General features: G+C 39.0%; 1 protein-coding gene across 2 annotated transcripts in view; it reads right to left on the reverse strand.

Annotated features, from left to right (window-relative positions):
- arfgef1 (ADP-ribosylation factor guanine nucleotide-exchange factor 1 (brefeldin A-inhibited)) overlaps positions 1-12,443 on the reverse strand; it is a 185,590-nt gene extending 173,147 nt beyond the window's left edge. For both annotated transcript variants that reach the window (XM_059982419.1, XM_059982409.1), the window contains exon 1: positions 12,039-12,443. In XM_059982419.1, the coding sequence (XP_059838402.1) occupies positions 12,039-12,162 (124 nt within the window). In that variant the 5' untranslated portion in view covers positions 12,163-12,443. The remainder of the gene's footprint in view (positions 1-12,038) is intronic.
- Between the last annotated feature and the right edge of the window lie 318 nt (positions 12,444-12,761).

Below are 12,761 nucleotides of genomic sequence, written 5' to 3' on the forward strand. Positions count from 1 at the left end.
CAGCTTCATAGTACTGCTGTAGTATTGGCAGTGTTCTAATTTCATTTAAATAAACAATCTATTACTCAGTTTGTCTTTTTCTTTTATACCATTTTAACTATTTCCATGACCTTGGCTAATTGCAGTAGCTGCTTAATTGGTCCAAAATGTATGTGTCCCAATGAATCAGAATCCTATGGTGCTCCAGTCTGGGGGTTTTATGATCCACAGTATAGACCAGATGGCAGCATTGGGTAAGGGAAAAGGCTACAACGCCTGCTTTTTGATAAATGTGCCGTGATATATTGACACAGCGGTCTTGTCCTGCTCCTGCAACCTGGAACATCTGACAGTGAAATGCAAACCATTGATCTTATTGCAAAAGTCCTTCATTGTCATCCTGACTGAAGTCTAAGACATCAAGCTAGCACACAAGAAACTAAATGGCATAAAAACAAGAGCAAAGCAGTGTACCCCAATAACTGTGACATCACAGTGGGAGACTTTAATTGGGATAGTTAAGTGGACTGACCCATGCTCAAGGATTATTCAGCAGACCTAACTAAATATTCAAGATTCTTCACCAATCCATCAACATACATATTGACAAGAACGTACCCACAAAACTAAAACACAATCTTCCAAAATCAGAAGCCAAGGATGAACTAGGAGATTCACAATATGCTGAAATCTAGATTTGTAATGTTTAGGACTGATGACCCAGAGTCATAATAAATCCAGGTATGACTTCTGGAAGGCAATCAAGAGTACAAAGAGGTAACTTTGGACTAAACAAAAGTCACAGATGTATGTTCAACAGCTGTGGTAGGGCTTGTATAATACTACTTTCTACATGGTGGATTGGTTTGCATAATTATCAGGAAGGAGTCACACCACCATGACCAGGAATAGTTATTGCCCTTCAACCATCAGGCTTACAGACCAAAAGGGGATAACTTCACTCGCCCCAGCACTGAAATGTTCCCACACTCTATTGACTCACTTTCAAGGATTATTCATATTGTATTCTCGATATTATTGCCTATTTACACACTGCCCTGCCTTCATCCCATACCCTTTGAAAATTTCTTCTTATTTGGAATATATCTGTCTTGCACTTCCCTCATTTTTCACAGAAACTCCAGCCATTGTTGTTCTGCTGTCCTTCCTGCAAATGCCCTTTCCAGCCAACTTCAGCCAGTTCCCCTCTCATACCATTGTAATTTTCTTTATTCCACTGAAATACCGACACATTGGATTTGATTTTTTTCCCCTCTCAAATTTCAATGTGAACTCGGTCATATTGTGTTCACTGTTCCCTAAGGGTCCTATTATGATTGCTATTCTATTATGGATTTAATGAGTAGGCACTGAAGAGAGTGAATCTCAGGATTGTATCTGATGACATACATGTACTTTGACAATAAATTTACTTTGAACTTTGATCCATCACTGTTGGACAAGATCAATGCCTTTTATGTACACTTAAACCGAGAGGACACACCCACACGAGCACCCCTCCCCTCCCCCCAAGGATCTCAGGATGATTCTGCAACTCTGAGTTCAACATCATGCCTCAATGATTACTGATGAAGGCACATAAATTAACCAAAATGAAATGCTTCAGAAACACATATGTCAACTTTACCAGCTACAGCTTGATGTTCAACAACTGTGCCCTCTAAACACATCAACTTCAAGATCTGGCTCTCTGAAATCCCTCCACAACTGGATCTGCAAATTCTTTATTAAAACATAAGAACTAGGAGAAAAATTAGGCCATTTGTCTCACAGAGTCTACTCTGTCATTCCATTATGGTCGATTTATTATCCCTATCAATCCAATTCTCGTGTCTTCTCCTTGTAGCTTTTGACGCCTTGATTAACCAAGAAACTATTAACCTCCACTTTAAATATACTCAATAACTTAGCCTCCACAGCTGTCTGCTACAACAAATTCCACAGATTCAGCACCCTCTGACTAAAGAAATTCTTTCTCATCTTTGTTCTAAATGGGCATCCCTCTATTGAGGCTATACACTCTGATCATAGCCTCCCCCACCACAGGAAACATCCTCTCCACATCCACTGTTTTGAGGCCATTCAGCATTATATAGGTTTCAATGAGGTCACCCCTCATTTTTCTGAATTCCAGTGAGTATAGACCCAGAGTCAAAAGCTCCTCATACACTAACATTTTCATTCCTGGATTCCTTCTCATGAACCTGCACTGGACACTCTCCAATGCCAGCACATCGCTTCTTAGATAAGGGACCCAAAACTGCTCTCAATACTCCAAATGAAGTCTGACAAATGCCTTATAAAGCCTCAACATCAAATCTTTGCTCTTACAATCTAATCCTTTCAAAATAAATGATCACACTGCACCAACTCAATCTGCAAGTCAACTTTAGGGAATCTTGCATAACAATTCCCAAGCCCTTTTGTACGTCTGATTTTTGAATTTTCTCTCCATTTAGAAAATAGTCTACACCTTTATTCCTTCTCCCAAAGTGCACGGCCATACACTTCCCTACACTATTTTCCATCTACCACTCTTTGCCCATTCTCCCAATCTGTCTACATCCTTCTGCATACTCCCTGCTTCCTCGATGTTACTTGCCCCTCCACCTAGCTTTGTGTGCAAACTTGTTACAAAACCACCAAATCCGCCATCCAAATTGTTGACATAACATGAAAAGAAGCAGTTCCAATGACAATCCTTGTGAACCACTAGAAACCAGTAGCCAACTAGAATAGGCTCCCATTTTTCCAAGTCTTTGGCTCCTGTAGTCAGCCAAACTCTATCCATCCTATTTTCTTTCCTGTAAAACCATGGGTTCTTATCTTGTTAAGCAGCCTCATGTGCAGCATCTTGTCAAAGACCTTGTGAAAATTAAAGTAAACAGCATCAACTGAATCTGCTTTGTCTATTCTGCTTGTTATTTCCTCAAAGAAGTCCAACAGATCTGTCAAGCAAGATTTCCCCTTATGGAAACCATGCTGACTTTAGCCTAGTTTATCATATGCCTCCAAGTATCCAGAAACCTCATCCTTAATAACGTACTTCAACATCTTCCCAACTACTGAGATCAGGCTAACTGGTCTATAATTTCCTTTCTTCTACCTCCCTTCCTTCTTAAAGAATGGAGTAACATTTGCTATTTTCCAATCCTCTGGAAACATACCATAATCTGTTGATTCCTTAAAGATCATTACTAATGTCTCCACAATCTCTTCACCTCCTACTTTCAAAACCCTGGGGTATTGTCCATTTGGTCTTCCTTCATAGATTTCAACTTTCCAAACATCTTTTCCTTAGTAAAGCAGCAACACACACTTCTGAACAACTTCCCACTCAATTTCTGGCATATTGCTAGTGTCTTTCACAGTGAAGACTGACACAAAATACTTACTAAGTTCATCCTCCAATTCTTTATACCCCATTACTACCTCTTTAGTGTAACTTTCCTCCAGTTCAATATCCACTCTCACCTCCTTTACTCTTTATATATATGATAAAAGACACATATGGGGCTGAGTAGTAGCATAATGGTTAGCAAAATGCTTTATAGTACCAGTGACCTGGATCACACCACTGCCTCCAAGCAGTTTACATATTCTTTCCATGACTGTGTTGTTTTCCTCGGGGTACCTTTGTTTCCTCCCACATTCCAAAGACATACCGGTTGGTAGATTAATTGGTCATTGTAAATTGTCCTGTAATTAGGCTAGGATTAAACTGAGGGTGCTAGATGATGGGATAGATATATTAATATTCTGTGATATTATTGGCTAGCTTACCTTCATACTTAATATTTTTTCTCATGTTTTTTCAGTTGTCTTCTGTTCGTTTTTGAAAGCTTCTCGATCCTCAAACTTCCCACTAATTTTTGCTCTATTATATGCCCTCTCCATTGCTTTTATGCTGTCCGACTTCCCTTGCCAGCCACGGTTGCTTCATTCTTCCTTCAGCATACTTCTTCATCTTTGGGATGTATCTATCTTGCACCTTCTGAATTGCCCTCAGAAATGCCAACCATTGCTGTTCCACCAAATATCCTGCTAATGTCCCCTTCCAATTAACTTTGACCATCTCCTTTCTCATGCCTCTGTAATTCCCTTTACTCCACTCAATACTATACATATACATGATACATATCTAACTTTAGCCTTTCCCTCTCAAACTGCAGGGTGAAATCTATCATATTATGAAAACTCTATCCTAAGGGTTCCTTTACCTTAAGCTCCCAAATCAAATCTGGTTCATTACACAACACCCAACCAGAATTGCCTTTCCCCTAGTGAGCTCAACCACAAGTAGCTCTAAAAAGCCATCTCATGGGCATTTTACAAATTCCCTCTTTTGGGATGCAGCACTAACCTAGTTTTCCTAATCTACTTGCATATTAGAATCTCTCATGGTTGTTGTAACATTGCCCTCATTACATGCCTTTTCTATTTCCAGTTGAAATTTATATCTCACATTCTGGCTACTGTTTGGGGGCCTGTATACTTAACCCCTTTAAGGGCCTTTTTGCCCTTGCAGTTTCTAAACTCTACCTACATGGATTCGACATCTTCCAATACTATATCACCTCTTTCTAAGGTTTTGATTTCATTTTTTAGCAACAGAGTCACCCCACCCCCTCTGTCTACCTGCCTCTCCTTTCAATACAAGGTTTGTCCCTGGCTTGGATATTCACCTTTCAACCACATCTCAAGTGATTCCTGCCAACCTCTAACTGCACTCATTGACCTCATTCTGTATACTCTGTACATTCAAATATACCACCTTCAGTCCAGTGTTCATCTCCATTTTCGATTTTGCCCCCATGTTATACTTCAACTCACCTCACTGACTGCAATTTTTCCCTACCCTGTCTTTCCTCCTTGTTCTCAATACAGACTGTATTGAGAATGTGGAGAGGGTAAGAGGTAAGTGTAGCAAAATATGTGGACAGGACTAGGGACAGAGACAGGGGACATTGGGGACGGGGAACAGGTAACTAAAATAGAGTACCAGACAGATATGGCAACCACAAAGAAAGGGAACCTTGTGACCGCAAGGCAATGTGCTTGGCAAAGTAGCTGAGCTATATACCTATTCCAAGTACTTCGCTTGCGTCTATGCTCATTCTGAGTATTTCGCGTGCTTAACTATGCGATAGCCAATCAATCGATGAATTTGAATCGGTAACCATATTTGCGAATGTAGTGCTCCACTTTTGGGTATAAGTACGACCTCTGTGGACCGACAAATTGGGAGTTGGCTACCTTACGCCTGAAGTGTGTGGGGCTGCGAATTCCTCTCTGAATAAAAACCGCTTCAGAGGTAATTTCGTGTCTCTGGTGTTTTTCCTCAAATGAGCAGGTTAATAATTTCAGGTTGACAGTATCAACTTGTATATCAACTGCCCCATCCTCAGCCTGGTCAGCCTGGTTCCCATCGCCTTGCAACTTACAAACCCTATTTCCATAAAAGTTGGGATATTTTCCAAAATGCAATAAAAACAAAAATCTGTGATATGTTAATTCATGTGAACCTTTATTTAACTGACAAAAATACAAAGAAAAGATTTTCAATAGTTTTACTAACCAACTTTATTGTATTTTGTAAATATACACAAATTTAGAATTTGATGGCTGCAACACACTCAACAGAAGTTGGGACAGAGTTAAAATAAGATTGAAAAGTGCACAGAATATTCAAGTAACACCGGTTTGGAAGACTCCACATTAAGCAGGCTAATTGGTAGCAGGTGAGATATCATGACTGGGTATAAAAGTAGCGTACATCAAAGGCTCAGTCTTTGCAAGCAAGGATGGGTCGTGGCTCACCCCTTTGTGCCAAAATTCGTGACAGAATTGTTAGTCAGTTCAAAAGGAACATTTCTCAACGCAAGATTGCAGAGAATTTAGGTCTTACAACATCTACAGTACATAATATTGTGAAAAGATTCAAAGAATTCAGAGACATCTCAATGCGTAAAGGGCAAGGTCAGAAACCACTATTGAATGCGCATGATCTTCGAGCCCTCAGGCAGCACTGCTTAAGAAACTGTCATGCTACTGTGATAATTATAGCCACCTGGGCTCGGGAGTACTTTGGAAAACCATTGTCACTTAACACAGTCCGTCGCTGCATCCAGAAATGCAACATGAAACTGTATTACACAAGGAGGAAGCCATACATCAACTCTATGCAGAAATGCCGGCCAGTTCTCTGGGCCCGAGCTCATCTCAGATGGACCGAAAGACTGTGGAACCGTGTGTTGTTGTCAGATGAGTCCACATTTCAGTTGGTTTTCAGAAAAAACAGGCGTCAAGTTCTCCGTGCCAAAGATGAAAAAGACCATCCTGATTATTATCAGCGATAGGTGCAAAAGCCAGCATCTGTGATGGCATGGGGGTGCATCAATGCCACGGCACAGGTGAGTTGCATGTATGTGAAGGTACCACTGACTCTGAGGCGTATACTAGAACTTTAGAGAGGCATATGTTGCCATCAAAGCGACGTCTCTTCCCGGGACGTCCATGCTTATTTCAGCAGGACAATGCCAGACCGCATTCTGCACGGGCTACAACAGCGTGGTTTTGTAGACACAGAGTGCGTGTGCTTGACTGGCCTGCTGCTACTAGTCTAGGTCTATCTCCTATTGAAAATCTATGGCGCATCATGAAGAGGAGAATCAGACAATGGAGACCACAGACTGCTGAGCAGCTGAGTCTTATATCAAGCAAGAATGGACAAAATTTCCAATTGCAAATCTACTACAATTAGTATCCTCAGTTCCAAAGCAATTAATAAGTGTTATTAAAAGGAAAGGTGATGTAACACAATGGTAAACATGCCTCTGTTCCAACTTTTGTTGAGTGTGTTGCAGCCATCAAATTCTAAATTTGTGTATATTTACAAAATAGAATTAAGTTGTTCAGTAAAATTATTGAAAATCTTTTCTTTGTACTTTTGTCAGTTAAATAAAGGTTCACGTGAATTAACATATCACAGATTTTTGTTTTTATTGGATTTTGGAAAATATCCCAACTTTTCTGGAAATGGGGTTGTAGTTTAAATCCTCCCCAGAAGCTCTAGCAAACCTGTCTGCAAGGATATTGGTCCCCCTTGACAGATCGTACCTGACCCAGAAAAGATCCCAATGATTCAGAAATCTGAAACCCTGTCCTCTGCACCACTTCCTCAGCCACTCATTCATATGTATTATCATCCTATTGCTATGCTATTAGCCTGTGCTGTATCTCTAAATAAAAATATAAATATTGTTCCAAATTGCTTTGGTGCATGCCTTTATTTTTCCTGTACATGTATATAGTTTGTTCATTTACTGAAGTCACTTACATCCATTGTTTATCGATAAGCTGCCACACCTAAATAGTCAGTAATGCTGCAACACACAGATTAATGGATCAAGATTTTGTTTTCAGTTCTCATCATGGTTATATTTTTAAGACAAAATACTTTGTGGAAAATAAATTAAACCCAATTTAAGATGAATCCTGATTATGCTATATTTCTATCGCTATGTTCCATTAAATTATTGTAATTGACATAAATTAATCTGATACAATGTGTTAGTAAACACAATCTCAATCTATAATAATCACATTCTGAGTTTCCTCTCTCCTCATCTTTCCCCCATGAGGCCAGAGATTGTTTACTTGTGACTATTAGCTTCATAGAGCTACATCCTTCTTAAAGGTCACTTCAACTCTGAGCTGATCTGTACATAGCAATACAAAAGCAGAGCATGCCAGAGACCCAAATGGAGCTGACCAGTTCAGTCACTTCACACCAACCCTTCCAGCTTTACAACAAGGTTGACATAAATAGCAGGGTTACCAACACTGAATTAAAAAAGGTAAGTGCCATTTGGTAATTACTTTTAAAAAATCATTAATTCACTGATAAAGTAGTTACAAATCAAGGCTAACATTCATCACTGATGAAGTGATATGATAACAAAGACAAAATGTGGCTTAGACTATACAGAATCTTGTATACTGCAATATAAAACAAATAGACTTAGCAAACAAGTTAAAAATTCATATATACTCATATTTACTTCTAATGAACAAGTATATTTACTTTCATATATTTCATATTTACTTCCAATTGAACAGAAATGCTGCACAGACATCTTGAAAATTACTTTCTATTCTGTATTTCTGGCTTTTGCATGGATATTTTAATCTGGCACCCCCTCTAAAATCAGAGAGAAAGAAAGTAGCTATCCTGCTTCCCATCTGTGATGGATTCCGTCCTTTGCAACATGGATTACAACAAAGTCCAATCAATATCTAATAAGAATAAGCAAAACAATTGATGACTGATCGATACCCTTAAGTCACAACTGAAGATTGTGATTTTCCTAATGGGGGGGGGGGGGGAAATCACAAAACATTGGGCCAAATTAAGCTAGTTGATAATCAGCAACTCTGGCCCTCAGCCATTCAGTTCAGAGCATACATAGAACCATAGAACATTACAGCACAGTATAGGCCCTTCAGCCCTCCATGTTGTGCCAACCCATATAATCCTTAAGTCACTTAATTGTGTGCATCCTGCACTCAATCAAATAAACAAGCCCAAGATGAACTGAAAGTCAGGTGCCATAATATCTGATGCCCTGCTCCTGCTCCACCATTAAGCCCACTACTACATGCAGCAGTGGTGGATTTGGACCTTCAGATTTATGATTACACACATGTATCCCTTTTCATTTGAATGGAGTCAATCAGTGGGGGACAAAAACTAAAGCAAGTGTTAAGACTTACTTTGTTTTACTTTGGTTTTGATCATTAAATTCAATTTAATTTTGCTTTTTAAACTCAGATGCTTTTAAAAATTGATTTGAATAAGTTTCACACATCTCAGCAATGAGCCATCAAAGACTGAGGGATTCTGGGAGTGGAACCTCAATGGTGTGCCACCCGAGGGCAACGTGGCTTACGGAGCCTGCTCCACTTCTTAACTGTAGAGAGCTAGCTCAGCTTGCTCTCCACAACCAGAAACACTCACTCAAACTGGGTAGCCACCAGACTGTCCAAGGCACATTCACTTGTTCACAATTAAGTGAACACTTCCTCCTAGTGCTCGGTACTTTTAAGATATAAATGCTGTTCTGTATTGCACAAGAAATCAGGTTACATTGGTGTTGGCTTACACTATTGTCATTACTATCTTCATGATGAAATTGAAATGATTTTGTTACCAATCTAGTAATGCATAAGAGATCCTAGTAGTACTGTTTATCAAGTAGGATAAACGGAGTATTAAGAAATAAATATAATTTTCATTTTGCTTTTCTCATGCTCCTATATGTAAAATAACAAGCCCATTCATAACCCAAGTATCCAGGAGTAATGCTGTTAACCTTTAAGGTATAACAAAAAGGTAAACATTCATCTAGGAAATCTGAATAGCCATATCTAAGAAAGTAAACATCTAGCAAAGAAAACCATCATGTGCTGATATTGTACCATTTGGACATCTCAATACATGATTCACCATCACCAGTTACAGAAAACACCACCACAAAAAAAAGCTACATGATCTCCACAATTTTAAAATAACTTAATTACTTGCTAAAAGTCTAACCAAAATAAAAGTAAATTTAAAATCTATACAGGAGGTTGAGCATAAACAGCCCATGGATTGAACTTAATTTGAAAATGCATTCAATACGACAAGATGCAATCATTAAAATACAAGCAAAATGTAAGAAATGGAATTCTGGTGGCAGTAAATAGATAAATTTCGTGCAGAGTTGCGAATTACTCAAAACATATTGTCAATTTCTTTTGCTATTGAAAACACATCAACTTCTTTTGTTATTGGAAACATGATACTACTATTTTATCTGCTTAGCTGGTGTAATCAATTGTAAACCTTCCCTGCAAAATAAACCCTCAACTCCATGCTCCTTCAACAAAAATCGCTATGCACTTTTTAAAGCAGGTGGGAGTGAGAGGGAATATTGGTACCAAATAAACTGTTCGCTCAACAATTAATTCCATTTTTATTTCTAACCAGTTTATAGCAAACCAATGGGCCAAAACTATGTTCTGAATTTGATGAGGCGAGGTTGCAGCACTGTAAAATTGAAAGTATATGGCTAAACAATCAATAGATGTTAAACGGATTATACCAAGCTTTAAAAAAGTGTGCTTTGGTATTAGACCGAAAGGTTGATTAAATGAATTATTAATTTTGCTAAGCAACAACGTCTACAATTTCCATACACTGCAGACCCAGTCAGCAGTTTGTTCAACTAACATGTACATTCAATTTCACTTGTTTTTCAAAAATCAAACAATAAACCATCCTTCTGATAAATCAAGGCCAGGTTACACCAGCTGTATTATTATGCTTGTTATTTGACTTACTTACTATACCTGTAAACAAAAGAATCTAAAGCAAGACCTTCCTAATCAGGTACCAACCTACGATAATTCACAATCACTCCAAGGCCTATTCCTAGGGATAATAATCTGACATATAACTGTATACCACACTGCCCAAACTCTTTGCTAATGATCTCAGAGTTTGCATTGTTTAATAAAATTTTACCCAACTGCTAATCTGGTAAGTATTTCAGCAGTGCCAACCTGAATGAATGAACAAACTCAGAAGGAGATGATCCACACTAAGCCAACATGTGCTAAAGTACAGACAGCTGCAAATATCATAGAAGGATTTTTACATTCTTCAAATATGAATTCACGTCAGTTTACATCTCTCGACTTTATGAATGACATGGGCTAAAGCAGTAGTTCATTTATCATGAATGGCAATATAAAATTCTAAAAAGTCAACACAAGCAATTTGCATTTATGCAAAATATCAATACAGAGATTTGCTAAGCAATGTTCTGTATAATTTATCATATTCCAGTAAATATATTTTCTCACTGATAATTACCAACCCTGCTATTTTCCCGCCTTGAAAATTTTACCATAATTCAGGCATTCAGCTGTTAACATTTACATTAACCATTGTTAAAATTAACATGCAATACAATCTTAAAAGCAATTACTGAAACATTAATAGCTTCACCTACAGGCTTGATATCCTTTGACAGTAAGCCTTCTATTTTTCTACATTTTGAATACTGCAAAATATTCAATCCCTATCCCAACATAGCCTGTGCACACTTTTTTGTCACATCTGCAACAAAATGTTGATCACACTAGATATCAACTTGGCCTGCATTTCACAGAACTTCATATCAAAATATTTCAGTTCACTATGTGTAAGTGATAATAGCTTGCTCATATGTTCGGATAAATTTCCTTCCTGGCAAATTTAAATAACTGAAAAAGCTGGCGTCATCTTGCATCATTAAACTGTACAAGGTTTCAACTTCCTTGTCCATTCTCATCCAGTATTATGTAGCCTTCATCTTCACATTTCAAAATTATAAAGATCTGCTGACATTTCTGAGCAATTAATACAAGCCGTTATAGATTAGATTGTAGAGGCCACAAAAGTAAACTTCTTATTCATCGACTTGTCACTCCTTACAGGCCTTATCCACGTATCAATTGACTGCAACTGTCTTCTTACTTACTTTTGCTTCCTTCCCTTTCCCATAGCACCTGTGTAGAGTTGGGAAGATTATCCAGTATTTTCTGATCATCATGACGTTGCAGATATGTAAAAAAACTATCAACCCTATTCCAGATTCCAAACACTTCCCCCTTGTAACCTAATTTTAAGAGAATAGCTTTATTTACTTTGTAGTGTCATGTGGCTTGAACCTTGCCAATATCTTTTTTTCCTAATTCTGTTATTCTAAAAGGGAAACAATGGCCTTTTCCACTTAAAATAAATATATATACTAGGAAGTACAATGCTACAATATTACACTATGTCAGATGACTTGGGCCCTGCACTTGTTTGACACAAGCCTCTGTTTATGTTATATTCATGCATAAAGACATTACTTACATTTAGAATCTACAGTTAAGCGCCACTGAGTCTGCAAATTTTACCCTCAGTATTGTTATTATAAATATGTGAAATCGGCTTTTCTTACCCAGTGCCACCTCGCATGCTTTGCGCAACTGAGAGTGATGCGCCTTCTTCACCTCCTTATCCGCCAGAATCTTCTCAAGCGCCCTGGTGAGAAACATGTTTTTCGTCTTTTTCCCTTCATACATGACGCGCTGGCCCCTCAAAAGCGGCCCGGGGCTCTCCCCCCACTCTCTCTCCTGCTGGATTTTCCGATTATTATTAATTTATTCGCTGTTCTTTCTTTTTCTTTGCCACCCCGCCTTGAGACCTGCCCGATCGAGCAAAAAGCAGAGAGGGGCAGCACAGGGTGCCGCCGATGCCGGCGGAACGGCGAGCAGCTCGGTGTAACCGGAGCTGGAGTGTTCCTGTGCCGAGCACCAAGCTCCCCCATTACCGGCCTTCCATCGCCATGTTGGAAGGAAGCAGCGTCACGAGCGTCACGAGCGTCACGCCCGGGCTGCAGCAGAGGAGCGCGCGGCGCGCGGCGCCAGCTTCCCGTTCCCTGCACGCGTTCACTTCCTGGTCCCGGAGAGCACTGAAGCTGGTCACGGGAGGTGCAACCCTTCTTTAAAAAAATGGCCTTGTTGCTGACTGACTTCATCAACCCGTAACACAATTTAATCCATCATGCCCATTATCTACAAGGTGTTTCTCAAATCCAAACTGAATTCTGTCATCGAACTAATTTGCAATGAATGCCTCGAATTATCAGATTGTTTGGAAGGTTGTCATGTCAGAAAGATCA

Source organism: Hypanus sabinus, chromosome 1, assembly GCF_030144855.1.
Source record: "Hypanus sabinus isolate sHypSab1 chromosome 1, sHypSab1.hap1, whole genome shotgun sequence".
NCBI classification, from domain to species: domain Eukaryota; kingdom Metazoa; phylum Chordata; class Chondrichthyes; order Myliobatiformes; family Dasyatidae; genus Hypanus; species Hypanus sabinus.